Here is a 21,616-nt window from a genome sequence, read left to right as displayed (position 1 = left end):
GGGATTACAAGCGTGCGCCACCACGCTCGGCGAGACTGTACTTCTTAAAAATGTATTTGTTTAATTGTTAACTGGTGCATTTTGATCATATACAACAGTGGAATTTGTTGTTACATGACATTGTATTTCTCACTGATGATTTTTGCATTGGGTCTGGTATGTTTTCATATCTCATTCCCAATCCTGTATGAGTTTGAAAAATGTAAATTTGAAAAACAACAGGACTCTGGAGAATTGGAGAGTTGAAGCGTGGCCTGTTTCTCCAATTTGGCTTTAACTGGGATGTGGCACCCACACCCATAGGGGTGCTTCTGTGGCCCTAAGGAGGCAAGAGCCCCAGTAACCATGTTTGCCTCGGTCCTCTTTCCTGGAACCTTTCCTCTCAAAAACATTACCAATTGATTGGTAACATTTTGCCTGTTGAGAATCAGGATAGTTTCATATTGTGATATTTTTAAGAAATTATCTTTATTTTTTAATTGTTCATCTAGACATGCCAATGGATATCTAGGCCACATTTTGAGCAAAACTCACAAAAAAATTTTTCCCCCAAACCTTACATGTGCACACAAAAATGACACAATTTTAAGGATTTGCTTAAAAGAACAAAGCATGAGAAATACAGTGAGATACAAGCTCATAACCAAATTCAAATCAGTGAGTATATCTGATCCAACATGAGAAAAGATTACAAAACAAGTCTGCTTTTGTAGGAAGCACTATCTGAAGACACGATTGCAGGATGCGCCCCAGGGCTCTTTGTGGGATGCCATAAGCAGGGAGAAGCCGGGCTGGCTTTATCCTAGCAGTGAGCGCTGGATGGGCCAGGGCTTCAGGAACCAGGGCTGACTATCCATCCATAGTGGCTCTTCTGAGGGGAAGCAGGCTCTGACATACGCTCTCTCTTAATCTGAGCTTAACCTTACCTTTCTAAAAATAGCCCTGTGGGCCTTTTCTTTTCAGGTACTGAGATAATTAAACTTACTAAGTCCATAATTGGTGATCCATGGGCTAGGAGAATAAAACTGTACAGATAAAATCCATGGATGATCCAATAACCAACTCGGGATTAGTAGTACTCCTATTGAAATATTACAAGAAAGCCACTAATAGGCAAAAAGAGTTCTCTTTTTTTTTTCTCTTTTTCTTTCTGCTTTTTCGCCTTTCTTTTTTTGCTGACAGATAAGGAACTTGAAAAATCATCAGATAGTTGAATGCAAGAGGCAGATGTTTATACATCATGTCTCATTTTACTTCAGCTTTTTATGGTGCTGGTAGATTCCTCACAGGCATTACCATTGGATGTTTGGTATTTCATCTGTGAGATCTTCTTTAAGGCCTAATTGTAACAGAAATAATTTTGCCTTATATACCCAGAGCTATTAAAAAACATCCCTGATCTTATTTACTTAAATAATGATATAATTTAAACAAAAGCCCACTGTTAAACTCAAGATAGAGACTCTGTTAGTTAGACTCTGTTAGTTAAGACAATGCCTTCTTTCCAGTCTCTACTTCCTCATCTCCAGTGACTGGCTTTCCTTGACTTAGTCTCATGTACATTAAAAATAGGTCTCTTGAAAGCCATCTCTGCATTATCAGTCCAAAGTAAGAGAGGACTGAAAGCAGGAATTGATCTAACATATTTCCTTTTGGGGCCTTACTAAGCCAAGAGCTTCATAATATTAAAGTGATAAACACCTGTCAGTTCATAGCTACTACATACAACAAAAGTTAGGGTTACGCTTCCACAACTTTCCTTCCTACCTACCCATCTCAGTAATTTCAACTCATCACCCACCCGTTTCAGAAGATCTTCACACTGTCTTTAGCACCATCTGACAATCTCACCTACTTTAATGAAAATATAACCAACTTTCCAAATATTCCCCCAAACCTTACATCGGCAAGCCTCACTCTTTCTACAGGAACTTATTACAGGCCAGTCAAGTGTCTAACATTTCATTTGCTTGTTAACAGAAAAAGAAAACCCAAACCAGTTACACTTAGTAAATGAGAGCCGGCTGTCATCCGCTGAGGCCGAGAAACAGCTTGATCACGGTAGACACGATTATTCTTCCACTATCATGGTGTTCAAGGAAAAAGAAAGGGGCATCAAAAATTTTCTAATAACATTAGTTATGCTAAGACTGCTAAAGAAAAGGTCCGATGCACAGAGTTTACCAGACTAGAGAAGAACGCGGTAACAAATTGGATTTTGCAGCCAAGCTTCTACAGAAAAAATGGCGACAAAAATCCCAAGGTGAGTGTGCTTGCCAGAGCCATAATTAACCCCAGTGACCTGGCGGGAAAGTCAAGTCTGTCATAAAACCGAAACAGTTTCTTGGCTTAAATAATGTTAACTTCAGCTGAACAGTTGGATTTAAGGAAACGGTTAATTAAGGAAAAAGAAAGGTCCGGTTACTATTAACACCAAAGAAATGCACGCCAACCATAGACCAAAGGTATTTTGGTACTGTAGCCATAACAGATGAATGTGGGTATAGGAGCCAGGAATTCCTGGAGGTTAGATGGCGGGGCCGTAGAAGGTTTCCGAGACCTGCTATGTTTCCTGTGATGCTGATGCACCGCCATAATCTGTAACAAGAGTCCCATAAACACAAGTTTATCAGCTGGCTTGTTAGGACAGAGTGCTCAACCTCGCTGTGTTGAAAAGTGACTTCAGGCTTGCTGCAGGGTCTCGTTAATCTGAGGAAACGGTGCTCGGTGCCACAGATTAAACACTGTGGTCTCAAGCAGAATGCATGTGGAGTTTCCAAAAATGTTTCCTCTGGGACTTTATTCAGTTTAGGCTTGTGACCTTAGCTGGAAAGCTTAAAGGTGGACATGGGCAGGAGGTTCAGAAAGACATCTGTGAGGATTTAAGTTGGGCAGCTTTCAGAAGATGAAAGATGTTTAAAGTTAAGGCCTTTATCTGCAAACAATAGTATATTAATAAACTCTATACCATATTTACAAATGCATTCTCTTGTATTAAAACTAACAGCATTCTGTTCACAGTGCCATTGTTTATACAGGTAGCAATCCCATAATACTCATGTATTTTGGCATGGGAATCAGTAGCGCTTTGTATTTACAGAGAATGTACACGTGTGGATATAAACAGGCCACTGAATCCATAAAAGACAGATTGGCTAATGGTGCAAAGGAATGGACTGTACAGCACCTTCCTCAGATGGATGGGAAACGCTGCGTTTTCTTAAATTGAGAAGATGCCAAATCTCTGACCCAAAGTGGCATAAAGTCAGTTAGAAAACAATGAACCCCCTTGCTCAGGTTTGGGTACACTGAGAAATCTGAGTCCAAAGTTTTAGATCCACTGTCTAGTGAATAAAATATAAAAGTTAAAAAGATTTATTATTATTTTTTATAATAATTATTATTAAAATAGAAGGTACTTTCTCCCCCGCTCGCTTTTGTGCCCTGGCACTTAAGACCAGTATCCTTGGTATTAGTTCCAAATATGCTGGTGTTTTTGTCACGCAGATCAGCAGTCACCGAAAAACCCTTAACTCCCCTGGACTCCCAGCTGCAGCCGGGCGTGGCAGAAAAGCACCTCTTTGGACTGCGGTCTTCTCCTTGGGAGCTCCCTGCCCCGCAGTCAGCTCCCACGGTACTGAACCGAGTCCGCGTATCCGCAACTAATGCAGAGGTGACCCATGGCTTCGGTACACTTGGAAGGAGGAGGGGAGGCAGTCGGTGGGAGGAGCATTCGCAGGGTGCGGGCGGGCCCTCCGGGAGGATGCTCGGGTCCTGGCGCGGTCCTAGGGGTGGTCCCCCTCCGCGCCCTCCGCGGCCTGGACCCCCGGATCCGGGCCGCCCGCGCTGCCCCGGCGCCGGGGCTGCGTGGACAGCAGGCGCTTCCACTGCGCCTTGTTGTGGGCCAGGTGGCGCAGCATGCTCTCCGACAGGGAGCTGTTGCCGGTGAAGCGGGCCCATTCCCGGAAGAGGGGCTCCACGATGTAGGTCATGAAACCTGGAACGGGCAAGGTCAGAGTGTCAAACCCAGTCCTCCTCCTGCCTAAGCACAGCCCGGGCCCACAGCACCACGTGTACCCGGCCCGGGAAGGGAAGGGATGGCCAACAAGATCTGGTGGCACACGCCTGGCATCTCAACATTCGGGAGGCTGAGACAGGAGGATCGCGGTTCTCGGGCAGCCTCCACCTACTTAGCTAGGCCCTTCAACTCAGTGAGACCCTGTTTCAAAACTAAAAAGACTAAAAACTTAGGCTGGAGGTGTATCTCGGAGGTACAAGGCCCCAGGGTTCCATCCCCGTTACTGCAATATAAATAAATAAATAAATAAATACATAAATAAAATAAAAGATCTGGTCACCACCCTGAGCCTAGGAGCATGAGCGCCAGGCTTGGCACTTAAACTCCTGGTGCCTCGGTTTCCTCCTATGTGAAGAGGAGCTGGGAAAAATGCTAAATAGATAGGGTGTTTCTTCCATTAAACAACTTGACACATGGGAAATGCTTAAAAGCTCCTGGTGCAAACTGAACACTCCATAAGCACTGGCTGCTACTACTTGCAGAGGGATAATAGAACAAGCAAACCGGAAAAGAGTGTGCAATAGATGAGCCTCGCCCTGGGAAAACCACCTTCGTGATCATGGTGCCTCCCCTGCCAGGTAAGTGCAATTACACCATTTGCGGGGAAATGGATGGAACTGGAGGACATTATGCTAAGTGAGATTAGTCAGTCACAAAAAATAAGACTGGATGCTCTCCCTAATATGCGAAAGCTAGGGAGAAATGGGTCATAGGAGGAACTCTAGATGAAGAAGGAGATCCTATAGATGAGCAAATAAGGCGACCTGAGGGGATGGGAGGGGGAAAGAGGGAAACTCTCTAAAGCACATGATGGACTTTAACAAACACATCAAAGTCGATCACTAAGCCAAGCATGGGAAGGAGGGAGGGGGAGGGAATGGGTGGGAATCGGGTAAGGGCTAATTGGGTGATGTGTGCATGTATGCCTCTACCATCTTGTATCCCATTAAGATGTAAGACTACAATGCACCATAAAAAGTTAAAAAACAAAGAGTGTGCGCCAGAATGCAGGCGGGCAGGTCAGCAGGCCCAGGGGGCACGAAGGATCAGGAAGGAGCCCGTCACCGATTCACCCCTTGAAGAGTTTACCCTAAGCGATATTTTTTTCAAGATTATCATTTTATCGTTTTGTCTTGATTTCAATTTTGTTAAACAACTACATCGGGGAACGTTCATTTTCAATACAGATTCTTACCTGCAAAGAAGCCCTACTTTAAGGACTACAGAAGGTGGCTTGACAATTAGACTACTTTTTTTTTTTTTTAGTGGTACTGGGGTGGGGATGGAACCCAGGGGCATTCTACCTCCGAGCTACACCCCCAGCCTAATTTTTTATTCTTTATTTTGAAACAGGTTCTCACTGAGTTGCAAAGGACTTCACTAAGTAGCTGAGGCTGTCATCAAACCACAGTTCTCCTATATCAGCTTCCTGAATGCTGGGATTTCAAGTGTGCGCCACCATGCTCATTAGACTATTTTGTTTGCAACTGTTTTCTGAATGATTGGAGACTTGTCACCTTTTAATCATGCTTTGCTGCTAACCACTTTTCCATATTAAACATGAGTTGTTAAGCAAAGATAACTTTTAGTGTAGGCTGGAATTTTTTGGAACTGTCACAAACTGGGAGTTATTTGGGTTTCATTTTATTTTCTTGAAATGTAAATGTGTGGAGAAAAGGGAAATGTTTTCAGCATAAATAAAAATTCCCAATGACTAATTTGGATGTTTACAGGCCTGTGAATTATAAGGCTTGATTTGATCATCGTTTTACTGAACAAGTAGCAGACATTTGGCCTTTGGGGATGCTAGGAAGATGGGGGAAAGATGCTGCAGTGTGACATATTATTGTACATTTCTGCATTATCTCATCTTGCACAAAATATTGCGAGAGCATTTTAGGTAACTTGGACTCAAGGAGGAGCCTAAGTGGCTTTATGTCTGTATTTGTCATTTTGATAAGTTAAATAGGGGTCAGCAAATAAACATTTCCAATTTTGCTTGATATTCTTGAATTTTCTTCATTTCTACCACAATCTCTATATCTAATTTCTAATGTCTTTTACCTTAAAAGATGAGATATTAGATTTCTAGAAAGATAGTTTGCAAAAATGATACTACTCTAAAGTTTGAAATGTGAATATTTATCAAGTTCTCTTAAGTGCAGCAAAGTTACAAATCCAGCTTTTTTTTTTGGCGGTACTGAGGATTGAACTCAGGGGAATTCTACCTCTGAGCCATACCCCTCAGCCCAATTTCATCGTTTGTTTTGAAACAGCATCTCACTAGGTTGTTGAATCTCACTACTTGCTGAGGCTGCCCTCAAACTTGCTATCCTACTTTCTCAGTCTCCCAAGTACAGGGATTACAGGTGTGTGCCACCACTCATGACAAATCCAATATTTTAAACTCCAACATTAAAAACAAACAAACAAGCAATCCAAAACCCACTTTCTTCCTGAAGTTACCCTATAATTATACATTTGTATTTATACCTCACTGATATACAGATTTCTTGCAGGAGATAGGAAAGCAATGGTAAAGTCAAAATAGACACCACAAGGCAGTTTTTCAGCTAAAGGAAGGCTTCCCCATTTTTGCATGTGGAAACCTGTTGCGTCAGTGTATGCTGCCAACCTCTCTTCTGCAGGGAGGAGCTGACTTTGCCCAGGTAGGGTCCTCCTGGAGGGGTGGGGGTGGGGAGGGAGGGATGTGGCCTCAGGGTGGACATGGAAAACCTCTTCGTCTTCATTCTTCTAAAGATTCACCACTTAGAGAACCATTCCATTCAATACCTCCTGGTTAAAAATGCAGAATTTGGTGGAGAAAAAGGAGGAGTGTCCGTGTGGGAGGGGCTATTAAGTCCCAGTTCTCCTTGGGCACATATGAATTACTTCAATAGAAAATCAGATCTAACCCTAGCTGACAACTGCACTCACAACATTCTCATTTTGGATTAGGATGGGAAAAAGAGGAGACATTTTCATTCAGAGGTGAGTTGGGACAGAGGAAATAGCTGCATTACTTAGGACCCAATGGAAAAATTGTTGTCTCTGCAGGGACGGTCCTGCGAAGCCATTAGACTCTGTTTATCTATTTGTTTACCTCTGATTTCCCATTGTCATACGCCCCAGTTCTGAACTCGAGAAGAGCTGACTGATGTGGACCAGAGACAGAGAAAGATGTATGGAGTGTGTGTGAGCCATGTTCTAATCACCATTCCTGTCTCTTGATTATTGGTGTGCTGGTGGAACATCTGTGGGATTTCCCTATTCACTCAACCCTCATCCCATTTTTAAAAGAGGTATCTATGGTAACCACATTTTCCTGAGCTGAAAATCAGGACATCTGATATGACAAAATAAGTGTGTTCTCATGGCAACAACAGGATACGAATCTGGGAAATCAGGCCTGTCTGGCAAATGTTTTCGTTTGGGGTGTGTGTGTGTGTGTGTGTGTGTGTGTGTGTGTGTATGTGTGTGTTGTTCAGAGTGTCATTAATTCTCAAGTTCTTTAAAATTAAATCTAAAATACTTTTGTAGCCCAGAGTTGGACACTGTGTCTCAGGATCAGGTAGTGCATCTGCAGATGGCTAAGGCGTGTGACAGGATGGATCTGGACCAGGGGATGCCCGGACTGTGTTCTATTGCTGATGCTTCACTCCTCCCCCAAATTCTGAATTGCCATCTGCCCTGTGTCCTATTTCTTATAGCCTCCTCCCATTTTTGGGTGGAGGAATTAATTTAATTGTGAAAATGATATAACAGTGTTAAAGGCAACTTGCAAAAAGATGGATCATCCTTACTCTCATAATTCTAACATGCCTATTTGAATACTTGCATAATTCCATTCAAATCTTCAAAGCTGGGTTTACTTAGTTTCTGTCTCCTGAGGATGACTTTAGGACTCTCTTGTGGGACTGTGGATCGGATTTGACCCTCTGCAGTTGCCAGCATACCGTTCTAAATGGCTCTGATTTTCTTCAATTTCAGCTGATCTTTTTAGATGCCCTCTTCCCTCCCAATGCCCAGGTGTTAAGCTCTGAGCCTTGCAGAAGTCTGCAGCCCTGCAAATGCATTAAGCTGCCCAAGGTTTGGAAACAGGTAAAAAACAGAAACTGCTACATATCAGGGTCAGAGTGTATAAGGAAAAGAGTTAAAGTTTTATATTTGATTTCAATGGAAGGGAACTACAAAGAAAAGTAAGGCTTGCTTTAAATGTAGATGAAATTAATAGAATATTTTAAGGTGTGACAGAAATTCTTACTAAAGTAGTGAAAATTTCCACCATTTGATTTGCTTACTGATCTTATACATAATGCAATTAAAATAAAATTATTTTGGATGCATGGACATTAAACTTTAACATTTTTCCACGATGACTCTTTAAAGAGTGTGTAATATTAAAAGAATGAGACTGAAAATAAGTTTTGAAGTGGGGAACAGAGAAATATGGAACCCCAGTCCACAAGACAGTAGGGTTCTAGGAGCTTAGGTGTGGGGACTGGGCCTTTGGAAGTGAGTATCAAGGGTGAGGGATAGGGATTCACATCGGAAAGGTCCTAAAGTCCTGTTCTGCTTACTCTTCACCTTCAGACCCTGAAGAGGTTGTGAATAGTTGATTCTTGTTACTTTTGCTCTTCTCCGTTTGCTTTTGATTATATTCTAAACAAAAACATTAACACTATAACTTAGTGACAAGTTAGATAAGCTTCTATAACAAAGCTTTTGTCCTGTTTTTCATAATTTCCCAATTGGGAATTATCTAGTAGATCTGTCATGATAAGGTGTTTATTTGGACTCAGCCATTCAGACTTCCAGTGCTGATCACTGGAAAACCATGTGTAGATCCTTCCTTCATGATCCTTGGCAGGGATGCCCAATTATTCATTTCAGATGGACATGGAATTCAACTCACCAATTTGTATGCTAGGGATTGAATCTTTCTGTTGATTACAGAGAGGACTGATTTCCAGTTCAAATTTCTGTTCAAGGTCACCTAAGAAGAAAGAAAAAGAAACATGTTGGTCATGCAGAATTAATAAACCATGTGTCAATAGTTCTAGTGACCCTTGTTGGAAGAAGTTTTTTTGGAGATTACTGTTCCCTGGTTGGTTATCATTAGGAGCCCTTTAGCACAAGCATCTTTTCCCTTATTCTGGTAGCTTGCTTGAAAATTTAAAACATCAAGGTGTCAATGGCCATTTATAATGGGTTCTTTGGAAACAGGGAAGCCCTGGAAATAGATTCCTTTTGAACAACAACAAAGTGTTATTTGTTTCGAACAAACTGTTGTTTGTTCCTATACAAACAACGGAACAGCGAATAGGACATTTTCTTACATGAAATAAAAAAAGTTCTGGCTTTAATTTACATGTTGAGGAAACAGGTTCTTGTTGTCTAGTCTGTTTTTAACTGAAGACAACCAGGAACAATATATAGGAAGGAAATGGGTTAGGAGGACTAGGAAGATCTCATCTGAGGAGCACCTCAGTCTAAAGCAACAAAATAACTTAGAGATAAGGCAGGACACCATTTGGTGTTGAAACGAATTTTCCTACCACCCGCTCCAGTCCTCTGCACATTTCTATGATTAGTGGATTTTTCAGTCAAGCTGCACACACTGGAGGAGGCATCTATGATTTCTCTCTTCCCTTCACCCTCTCTCTCCAGGCATTCAATCCTGTTTCTTCCTGTCTTAGAATACCTTGTCTCTCCCTTTCACTCTATTCGGGTTTTTTAATAACTTGTTCTTAATTTTTTCTTTTTAGCTAATTGGCTGCCTCCAGTCTTCTTTCCACACCCACTATATATGTCATCCTAAGTGCACTTTCTGTGATGACACCTATCACGTTCTTCACTCTAGGCAGGTGTGCAGGGGCTGCACAGGCCTCACATTCTGTGAGACCGAGTTGATCTACAGAGCAGGGGAAGCTCCCTCACGCAGGTTGTCTGTCCTCTTCCATTCCTTCTAGTTTAGCTCTCCCCAGTAGGACTTTCTCAATGGCAGAAATGTTCTCTGCACTGCCCACTCTGGTAGCTCTTTCAAACATGACTAATACAACTAACACTAACGTATTAATTTTATTAAATTTTATTTTACTATTATTATTATTATTATTATTATTATTATTATTATTATTTTGGTGGTACTGGGGTGGAACCCAGAGGCTTTCTATCTCCGGGCTATCCTCCTAGACCTATTTTATATTTTATTTGGAAATAGAGTCTAAGTTGCTGAGAGCCTCACTCAGTAGTTGAGGCTGGCTTTGAACCTCTGCGATCCTCCCGTCTCAGCCTCCCAAACCCGGGGATTACAAGCTTGAGCCACCATGCCCGGCATAATTTTATTAAATTTTAATTAATTTAAATTTACATAGCTGAACGTGGCTGCATGGGAAAGTGTAGAGCAGAACACATTCTTGAATATCCAACCCAAATCCCACCTTATTCAGAACTAAATCTTTCCCTGTGACCTTTGTCACTAGAGGTCATTCAGTTAGATTATTTATTCTTTCACTTTTGCAATAGGCATGTATAAAACACTGGCTCTTTCCAGTAATTTGCCAATCAATATACAAAATACAAAGAGAAAAATCAAGTAGTTTTTCCCCTCCAGGAACTTTGATGACTAGTATTTTGAGGGTACAGAACAGAAAATAACTAATATTTCTTTATATCAATCATAATAACATCCCCAGGGGGGCTTTTTTTTAAATAAGAAAATTAGTTTTGCTGAGAAATAAACAAGGTTGGAAGAAGATGTTTGATAAAAGCTTTTGGGAAACTAGGTTGATTGAGGAGCCATCAATTCATGGGCATAATAGGACAGAAATTCTGGTAGTATTGAGGGGCAGGGGGGAAAGTGTGTACTTTTTGGTATCCCAATTTCTGTTTTGAGAATCTAATACTTTTCTTAATTCATAGGATCTCATTTTTATTTCTCCCCATGTCTTCAACCTTGATTTTAAAAGATTTCCTTTGATCAGTATCATAAATCACATTAAAGATACTTTGTCTAGGACTATTGGCAGTTTGTAGAAGTCTGTCTGTCATGAACGGGCTGGAATGAGTTGGGATTTGAGTCCAAATCCTAAACTGAAACCCAAAAGAGGATTAATCAAAACAATACTTAAATAATTAAAAATATTTTCAGTGTGGAACTCAGACAGTTTGGATGACCAGAAAGTTTGGTCTTTGCTTCTCAAAACAGGCAGCACTTCTGCTACACCATGAGTGTATTCAGGACCTGATCTGCTCTCTCTGCTTCTTCCTCTACCAGGACACACTCTAGAGCAAAGTGTGTGAAAGATCACATTTAGAGATCACAGCTACAAATGCTCTATGTTTTCCCATTTTAGTATACATATATATTCATACATATACACACATATTCATATATATCAATATATATCTATCATCTATCATCTATCATCTATCTATATTGTTGGGACAGGTTTTGCAGAGAGATGGTATAGATTATCTTTCTTGACTGAGTCCATTTCTTCCACTTAGTTAACTTTGATTCACTAACTCCATGGGCCTGCTTATCTGCCAAAGAGACTTTCCCTGCTCTCAGTTGCTGAGATTCTGAATAAGATGCTGGATGAGCAGGTGAAATTGCTAAAACATAATCCACGCCAATGGTAGCACATGACTGAGTGAAATCCAGGTGGGACAGAGTAGAATATTTTCTCTGTCCCATTGTTTGATTTCCAAGGGTGCAGATCCTAGTCCCCGTCACTGCTATTTCAATAGTTTACATATCACAAAGTAAAGAAAGTAATTATCCTACCAAGCATAAAACCTCTTTGCTCCAGTTTCCTCTTGTTTTGCCCTCGCTGGAGATTTTATAACATGAGCAACAAGAACTGAGCTTTTGATGTCCAAACACACTCAATTCAAGTGGAATTAAACGGTGTTGCAGGAGCTACATGAGCACTTTTATTCTGAGTGAAAGAGAGGGTGAGCAGATCCTTCTGGCCCCACATGAACTCTGTCCTTTGTCTTCTGTCTTTGGGCCCACCATGATGTCACTGACACGTCTTTCAACGAAGCCTTCTCCAAAGGCTCACTGTTGCTGTGTGACCTCCCCACAGAGTTGGTATGTGGGACACTTCAAGCTCTGTTTGTTCTCAGCCTCTCAAACCTGATCCTGTCACCAGCACCAGGGCACCCCTGAAGCCTGGACAAACACCCTGAACACCGACGCCAGCCTGAAGAAACAGCGCTGGCTTTCAAGACGGATGCTCCGCCCAGATCCTGCTTGCCAGATCAGTGCCCCAGTTCTGAAGAAGGTTACTTTTTGAAAAAGTAGACCCCGATTGCAGGGCCGTTCATCTTTCCACTGCAGATTTCTTCTGCCTCAGTGTCAAAACTAGATTTCGAAGGATGAACTCAGTGTTTGAGTTCCATTTTGTTACTAGTTTTGTTTAAGAAAGCGAGAGGAAGGCATACAAAGGATTTAGGTCCTTCTGTCTGATGGAAGACATTGACCCCAAGTGGCACTTAGCCTTTAGGCTCTGCTCTGCTCATTAAAAATAAAAGTCAGGGCACAAACCAAACCACCCCTCTTATTACATCCACAGAAGAATGCTCTGTCTCTGTCTCTGTCTCTCTCTGTATCTCTTGGTTTTGTTCATTTATGTAGTGCTTTGTTACTACCTGCTTCCATAGTAAATCAACCTTGGTTATTAAAAATTTTTTTTCCCCACAAAATGGTTGGGTGGCTTGTCAGCAAGTTAAAGAGATAGAGGTTAGGATAATAAGACTTGATGCAAGAACAAATGTCATGATAGATTAGCCATTTCCTATTTTATTAGGCCAAGTGCCTGAAAGGAGACGGGCAGTGAGAGCCGGCTTGCTGGGTCACCACTAACCTTGCCTGTAGAACTCTTCACAGACTCTTTCACTCCACTGCTTGCTCATCTCCCAGATTCTACAAGGATTGCAAATGTCAGCACACTTCAAGGCGATCTGAGAAGTGACAGGGCAGGGAGAGATCGTCAGCAGATGACCCTACAGTTGCAGATGTTCCCCAAGCCAAAGAGCCGGTTGAGCCTGCCAGTCTGCCTCATAGTACTGGGACCATATTCACGGAGGGCCCTTCTGACTGTGTCTTTGGGCAAAAGAAGTTATTCATGACTCCACAAACCCTCCGTTCAGAACTCCCACTTGATAGAGTCGAGAAGGAGAGAAGAGCCTCTGTCTGAGGACACAGAGTTTCCTGGAGGAGACCTGGGATGGGGAGGTCAAGGAGAACCATGGCCTGGCTCCTTCTGCTGCTCCACCCCTTGCAGGCAGGGTGGCTGTAGGGCCCCCGACCAGGCTCAAGTGAGATCATGTGGAACTCACTCTCATGCCGGCTGATTCCACACATCACTTAAGTTATGCATGTTTGCATTTATGTGCCTGTGTCTGCATGTGTAAGTCAGTGCAGACTGATAGCCAGGGCACTCATATCAAATCAAGGAGTGATGAGTTTGCACAATGATCTCAGGGCTTTCCTGGCTTACCTCACATCTCTGGACCTGGAGTGCCACCTTTTGTATATGTGATGGCCCTAGGGGGATTACCTTGAATATCTAGACAAGTAGAGCCTCCCTTTTGACCATTACTGCTACAAGACACGTTGCCAAGAGACCTGCCCGTCAACAGTATCCATTGTTTTGGCCCACAGTCTTAGGATCACAGAACAGCTAGCTGGGGTCTGGGAGAACCTTGGGTTATTCTAAGGTACAAATCTGGTTGTTTATTTCCTGGTTAGTGGGAACACCAGTACATATTGGAGCAGGTAAGGGCAGAAGTCTTCTGCAGGTTATGGGATTCATTTGAATTAGCAGGCCTTGCTTTTGAAATGCAAGCACGTAGGCCAATCAAAGGTACTTGCAATGCAGCTTGACTCAAACACCTGGTTCATAGTTAAGCGCTCAGGCACTAGCAAACTAGTTTGGGAGGAGAGGAGGAGAGAGCCATGCTCTACAGCTGGGAGTAGGGTGTTTGCTGGCAGAGGTGGAGCCCTGGGCATAGCCACAGAGGGTAGCATGCAGGCCTGGAATGAGAAAGACTGCACAGTCTCCAGCTCCCTGGTCAAAGTTGATCTAGCTAGATGAGTCCAGGGTTTGTTTTAATTTTTTTTTTTAACAAAAGGAAAGAAGGAAGGCAAGGGCAAGGGAACAGGTAAAATCAAGAAGGCTCTGGTTTGGATACCAGGTCCAAGGTCCCCTCTACCTCTTGTCCTCACATCATAAGTGGCTTTTTGCCACAGAGTAGCAGAAAGGGTTGGGCTAGATCCAATTCAATTAAAGGTGAAAACATTTATTGGTATCTATAGATGGAAAGTCTCAGATAAAAATGGGGGTTTAGGTAGTAAAAAGAAGTAAAGCAAAATCTACTTAAGTAGATTTTAGAAAGCGACTTGCTTTTTAAATTTTGCCAATACATCCATAATTAACATAATATACTTTTCCACTAGAGAAATAGTCTTTTAAAACGGCACAGTATCACACTGGTCAATTTTACAGAAAGCTAAAAAGTGAGGGAAATGCTCATGTTGGAGGTGTAGCTCAGTGGTAGAGCACTTGCCTCGCATGCATGGGGCCCTCCTGGCTTGATCCCAGCACAGCACGAAAAAAAAAATAAAAAAGTAAAAAGTGGTAAAGCCTGTCTGCATGCAAACTTCCAGCAGGGCTAATTTGTGGTGAAGCAGTTACCGAACAAAGAAAAGTGAGATATTATCAACCTACTGATGCGAAACTGAGATTTTGCTTGCTTGGAAACCACTTAACAATTTCATGTGTCTCAAAGCTTTTAATAAAGTAGGTCACTACTTTGACTTATACCATGTGAGATAACTCCTCAAATGTGCTAAAATTATTGATCATGCCCCTGAGTGTTTTTTCTCTTCCTTCTTTTTTTCTTTTCTTTTTCTTTTTCTTTTTTTTCTTTCTTTCTTTCTTTCTTTTTTTTTTTTTTTTACTAAGCAAGGCTAATGGCTTTTGTTGCTGTTGTTTACCTGAAGCATAAAGTGTCTGTCGTGCGCATCCTCTAGCCTTAAGTCTTTATTGTGGAGGTGAGTTTTCAATCGGGTCAGAAATTCATTCTGCCTGTTGATGTCTGTTGCCAAGATCAGGGAGCCCAGCTGCTGTTCAATATCCTGTCTGCATCCACAAGATGAAAGAGAAAAACACACACACTCACACACACACACACACAGCAAATCCCTTTGAGGAGAATGATTCCCTGATTGTCAGGTGGCTTGTAATCTCATTTCTGTGCCTTTGATTCTATTCAGTACACAGGGGCCCAGTCCCTCACAGCCAAAGACTGGTTTCTTGTCCTCGGACGGGAGAGAGGCTAGAGCTGCACAGAGCAATTGAAACCAGGTGAACAAGGTTGTGGAATTTTACCCAATCCTATGGTTCCTACTGGTGGGGAAAGGGGGTGCTGCAAGCCAAATAGAAATGCATGCTTTAAGGAGGACGTATAAAGGCTTGCAGAGCTGGGCACGGTGGTGGTGCACATCTGTAATTCCAGTACTTGGGAAGCTGAGACGGGAAGATTGCGCGTTCAAGGCCAGCCTTAGCAACTTCAAAATAAAAACAAAAATGGACTGGGAGTGTAGACTGGAGGAAGAATGCCCCTGGTTTCAATCCTGAGAGTGAAAAAAAAATAGATTTAAAAAAGACTTAAGAATCACAGGCATTCAGGTTGTGCTTTTTAGAGAGTTCAAAGTAGTTCTAACATTAAGGTTTATTTTTTATGATGCTCACGATTGAACCTAGGGGCAGGGCGTCCTACCTCTGATCTTCTGAGTTACACCCTCAGCCCTACTTTTTATTTTAAAACAAGGTCTTGCTAAGTTGCTCAGTCTGGACTTGAACTTGTGATCCTCCTGTCTCAGCCTCCCAAGCACTGACTGGGATTACAGGTGTGTGCCGCCATACCAGGCCATTTTCAGTGAGTGAGAAAAGGGCATAGTAGTGGTAACAATAGTGATAAGAGTGATAGTGACTGGTATTATAAGCTGGGAAGGAAGATCTAGTAACAGTACAAAAATAGGCCAGAAAAACATAGTGAAACTTAAAGAAGAAATAGGATGATTAAGACACCACTCCAAACCAATGGGTAAGAGATATATTAGTCAATAAACAGTATCAGGGAAATGGGATATTTTGTAAAAATAAAGGTAAAACCTTATTTCATAAGTAGAAAGTCATGAGTGGAAGGCAGAATCCATAACTACTTTTGAAATTCACCTTTAGAAATGAAGTATATTTCCATAGAATGCATAGAGCACACACTTATAGTTTAATGACTAAATATGATGTGTGTGCCTGGGCATCACCACCCAGGTCAAGACCATTACCTGCCAGCATCCTAGTTGAGCCCCACTGCCTCTCCCATTACGTCCTTCTTCCCCAAGCCTGAAGTAACCACTCTCTTGCTCTTTGCTTTAATGATTTTATAATAATCACAATAATTTGTTATCTGTGCATGCATGTCTAAACAATATGACTTTTGCCACTTTTGTTACATGGTGTGTATTATTTCATGTCTTGCTTCTTTAGTTTACAATTATGCTACGTTAATGTGTAGGTAATAGTTCTTCTACTTCCATTATTATATTAATTCCAGTGTATGAATATACTACAGTGTTTAATTCTACTTTCTTTTGGTACTAGGGATTGAAACTAGGGTGTTCTATTCTACCTTTTTTTTTTTTTTTGTCCAGAGGCTTTCTACATTCGGGGTACACTCCCAGACCTACAGGGTCTCACTAAGTTGCTGAGAAGCCTCACTTAGTAGTTGAGGCTGGCTTCAAACCTGAGCAATCCTCCTGTCTCGGCCTCCCAAGTACTGGGATTACAAGTGTGTGCCACCACACCTGGCTTCTATTCTACTTTTGATGGCATTTGAGCTGTTTCTAGTTTTTGACTATTATGAAAAATGTCACAATAAACATTTTTCTATTCCTCCTGTCATACATGTGCAGACATTTTTCTAGAGTATATTCAAGAAGGAAATGACTGGATCAGGGTGTGTTCAGCTCTGGTTTACTAGATATTGCCAATGATTTTCAAAATCATTATATACATTTACCTTCCTAGTAATCGATGAGATTCTCCTTGCTCTACAGTCTTACCATTTTCATTTTTTTTGTAAATCTGATGAATATGTCACACAACTGGTAGTTTAAATACGAATTTTCTTGGTTTCTACTGAAGCCAGACATGTTTTCATGTGTTTACTGGACATATATATATATATATATATATATATATATATATATATATATACTCTTTCACAAAATTTCTAATCTAGTCTTTATTATTCAATTAGCTTATCTCCCTTTTTCTTATTGATTCTAAGAGTTCTACATATATATTTTAAATACTGGTCTTTTGTCAGTTACATATTGCAAATATCTTCTTCTTTTGGCTTGTCTTTCTTTTTTCTTTATGATGTCTTTGGATGAAAAGAAGAATTAATTTTTTTGTGGTACTGGGGGTGGAACCCAGGTGCTTTTCTACCTCTGGGCTATACTCCCAGACCTACTTTATATTTTATTTGGAAACAGGGTCTCATTAAGTTGAGGAAAGCCTCACTAAGTAGTTGAGGCTGGCTTGAATCTGTGCGATCCTCCTGTCTCAGCCTCCCAAGAATGAGGATTATAAGCTTGCACCACCATGCCCGGCTAATAATTAATTTTTAATGTGGCTTAATCTAAAACTTTTAAAAAATTTGGTTAAGTTTTTTCCTTCTATTTATCATTCCCAACTTTAATGGAAAAGTCTCTTACATTATACTCTAGAAGCTTTATAGTTCCACCGTGTGTGTGTGTGTGTGTGTGTGTGTGTGTGTGTGTGTTATTATTATTATTTTTTGTGGTACTGGGGATGGAACCCAGGGGCATTCTAGCTCCGAGCTACATCCCCAGCCTTTGTTGTATTCTTTATTTTGAAGCAGGCTCTCACTGAATTGCAAAGGGCCTTACTAAGTAGTAGCTGAGGCTGTCTTCGAACCACGATCCTCCTGTCTCAGCCTCCCAAATGCTGAGATTACAGGTGTCACTACCACACCTGGCTCACCATCTGTTTTTAATAAGCTAGAAACACATCTTTTATCTATTTGTAAACATTAAAAATATTTGTATAAGATAGCTCATAAAAGATATATAAATGCTTCCAAAATAGGAAGTAATCTTAAATATTCTTAGTATAACAAAAAGTAAATTAAAACATCTATGTGATACTTTTTCTCCTATTTTTATTAGAGGATTAAAAGTAACTGCTAAGTAATTTGCTGAATTAACAAATGATTGTAATACCTAATATTGATGATAGTGTGAATAAAATGGTCTACCTCATTCTCTGTTGGTAATAGTTCAGATATAAGTATATATGTTATAGGATACTTATTGTTTATAATAATTGAAAATTTAAGGAAAAAAATTACAAAAATTCTTAAATGGGAGATTAAATAAGCCCTGATATTCTCATATGATGCAATTATTAAATATGATGATATATAGCTATATTTATAGATATGAAAACTATGATGAAGCTCAATTTTGGTGATGATACACTGGTAGATTTTCTTATAACTCAAATGGGAATACAGGTAGATACAGCTTTTTTTGAAAAACAACTTGATAATATCCAATGAGCACCTTAAAAATTCAGACCTTTCAGGTTAATAATTTCTATTCCAAATATTTTCTGAGACAATAGTATATCAGAGCTTGGGATAAAATATATGTTTAAGAAAATATTGGAAACCATCTGAGTTCCAAACAATAAGCAATAGTTAAATCATTTTGGGTACCTTTTTGGCCAGTAGCCCATAAAAATAATTTTAATTTAACATGCTTAATGATATGTAAAAACACCTGTATAGTAAGTAAAAAATATCAGAACATATACTATAAACTATATCCCCCATTTTGTTAAATTGTAGCTATACTGCAAAAAGACTAAAAGGCAATATATCAGCCAGGTTATTCCCAGATGACAGGATTACCAGTTAAGTCTTCTCAATATCTGGTTGAACCAAATGAAACTGCCCATATTACACTGTTTTTGACTCTCAAAAACAGCAACTTTGTATGGCTCAAACTAATGCTTTTCTCAATATTTCTTCATTTTCACAGTTACCTGTCTTGCTTTTAAAAACCTGAAAAATGACTTTAGAGCATTTGCATAAGACTATAAGGAGTAATCATGATAATGATAATTATGATAATGGTGATCATCCTAACTCTTGTTCTAAAGTCTTTTCAAATATATTATTGCTTAACAATTATTCTTTGAGCAAAAGAAAATTTTAACATGATGTCTCACAAAGACCCATGAACATGTGGTATTTTATTTGGAATTTATGAAGATGAGTGGGAGTAGCTCAGGAAATGAATACTAACTAACAAGCAGGATTAACGCTGCTATTATTGGGAACAAGGCTGGTCACCCTGGGTCCTTCCCTCTCTTTTCCCTTTTATTTTATTCTTTACTTCTTTACTTCTTTCCCTTCTTTTCTTTCTCTGTCTCTCCCAGTCACTTCTTTTTCCTCTTCTCCTTTTTACTTGATTTCTTGCTCAGATTTTTAGCTATTTTTTGTTATTCCAGTAAAAGGCACATGTTTTTAGAACATGCATGAAGACTGTTTTTATTTGGTTCTAGAAGGGATTTAAAAAGTTATCAAGACTGAAGTTCCTCCTATAAATTCCACATTCTTCTGGGTACTTAGGAAACTGCATGAGATAGTATCAGAGGGCCAGGAATAAACCTGCAACCCCAGAGCGTCCTGCCAGTCCTATGAGGAAAGGCCACTAGATCTTGACCTCAAGTTATGTGCTTGTCAATAAGCAGGGTATATTGATCTATTTTTTGCCACTTCCTCTGACTCTTGCACAATTTCATTCAACAGATTGGAATTAGCGGCGGCCTTGCATGACAGTTCAGCCGCTCTCTTGGACCATGAAAAAGAAGAGGCACTGGGTTAGCCTTGGATTTGGTAAGATTTGGTCTACATACGGGGGCTGACAGACTGTAGACCAGGAAACTAGTATTTCCTATTCTGTTTACAATGCAAGATTCATTAGACAAATGAAGGGTGAAAAAATATTGCTGGGGCCAATTCAGTTATTTAACAAAAAACATTTTAGAAAAGAACGTGTAATTACTATTTTTGCTAAGACTGGCAATTATGAAACACACTTCATTGAACTAGTCCCAAATCTAGCTGGAGAATTCCTGTGTTCCTTCTCGACAAATATTTACTCTTTGGACCTAAATGGGAAGACACTTTTGCTAACATAAATGACAGGAGTTTGGCAAGGCAGAGCGCAGGTGCTGTAAAGAGAGTGAAAGCCGAGAGCTGTTTATTGTCCTTTCTCCTGACTTCAGGTCACAGACCATCCAAGGCCCTTTCAAAGCACGAGAGACTCTGGTTTCTGGGTTGCAGTAACTAACACCTACTCTCCTCTGATGGGCAAGCGAGTGCAGGCAGGAAGGGCGGCTGGCTCCCCCCACTCACGCAGAGGGTGGCAACACACCCCGAGAACCGCCTTATCTACACTCCGCGCGCTTCAGTCCGCTACATTTCGGCAGCACTTACGTCATTTCCTTTGGCAAGTGAGCCAGAAGCCTTGATTCTCGAAGCATGCCAATTGTAGATCGCCAGTGATGATTCTCCAGCACAGACATATTCTAGGAAGAAAGAAAACAAATCCTATAAAGGAGGAAGAAGCCAGATACTGATCTTTCGCACAAAATACAGCTCCCTGGTGACCGGGAGCGTTTCCCCTCCAGCCAGTTTGTCCTTGGTGACACAGAGGCAGATGAGAAGAAAAACCAACCACAAAAAACTCAAAGTAAAGCCACTGAGAGGCCCACCCTCAAGACTTTACTAGGGCGCAGAGGGGCAGGGCCCTGGGGCCCCTGCACTATAGGGCTGAATGAGGCTCTTTCCCCAGCATCATTCAATCCTGCCTCTGTCCCTGTGCTCAGTAGTTCTATGAGGTAACACTAAATGTTCAGGAGAGAAAGCAAAGCAGTTAAAAACAGGTAGAAATGGATATTAATGGCTCTACGGTCATAATATAATCCAAGATCATCTAGCAAAATGAGCAGAGGCAGGCCTTACAACTTCTGCTGTTATCTACTGCACTGACCGTTGCCTCTCAACATTGGCATAACAACCTCCTATATCAACCATGAGGGCAACTGGTGACATAGTCAGACTCCTCTGGTCGATCCTGCTTTGATTCGGTAGGCTTCAGTAGGCTTGTGGTGATTAATTCTTATGTACACCAATATTTGGGGACACCGTCATGGCGGCAGCTCTGTCCAAAACCTTCATGATCAGAATCCTGGTACTTAGTCCACTAGGTCTATGAGTTGGAATCTATGACTGATTTTTTGTCTGATTATCTTGATATTTCTTGACTTGTGGGAACCTCCACTATGTGTAGTCTCTTTTTTGACATTATTTTTAATTATAAATATGCTTGTCATATGAACATTTAGCAAATCACTTAAATAA

At 40.8% G+C, this 21,616-nt stretch overlaps 1 protein-coding gene across 1 annotated transcript in view; it reads right to left on the bottom strand.

The window, feature by feature from the left end:
- Positions 1-3,785: 3,785 nt before the first annotated feature.
- Positions 3,786-21,616, bottom strand: part of PDE7B (phosphodiesterase 7B) — a gene marked incomplete at both ends in the record, with an annotated part of 148,014 nt that continues 130,183 nt past the window's right edge. The window contains 5 exons of the mRNA XM_080700130.1: positions 3,786-3,997; positions 8,994-9,074; positions 12,955-13,051; positions 15,090-15,234; positions 20,690-20,781. Of these exons, the coding sequence (XP_080556256.1) occupies positions 3,786-3,997; positions 8,994-9,074; positions 12,955-13,051; positions 15,090-15,234; positions 20,690-20,781 (627 nt within the window). The remainder of the gene's footprint in view (positions 3,998-8,993; positions 9,075-12,954; positions 13,052-15,089; positions 15,235-20,689; positions 20,782-21,616) is intronic.

The sequence above is a fragment of the Muscardinus avellanarius genome, assembly GCF_963383645.1.
Source record: "Muscardinus avellanarius genome assembly, chromosome: 8".
Lineage (NCBI taxonomy): Eukaryota > Metazoa > Chordata > Mammalia > Rodentia > Gliridae > Muscardinus > Muscardinus avellanarius.
The sequence above is the reverse complement of the archived record's forward strand: the minus strand, read 5'-3'. Positions and strand labels throughout refer to the sequence as shown.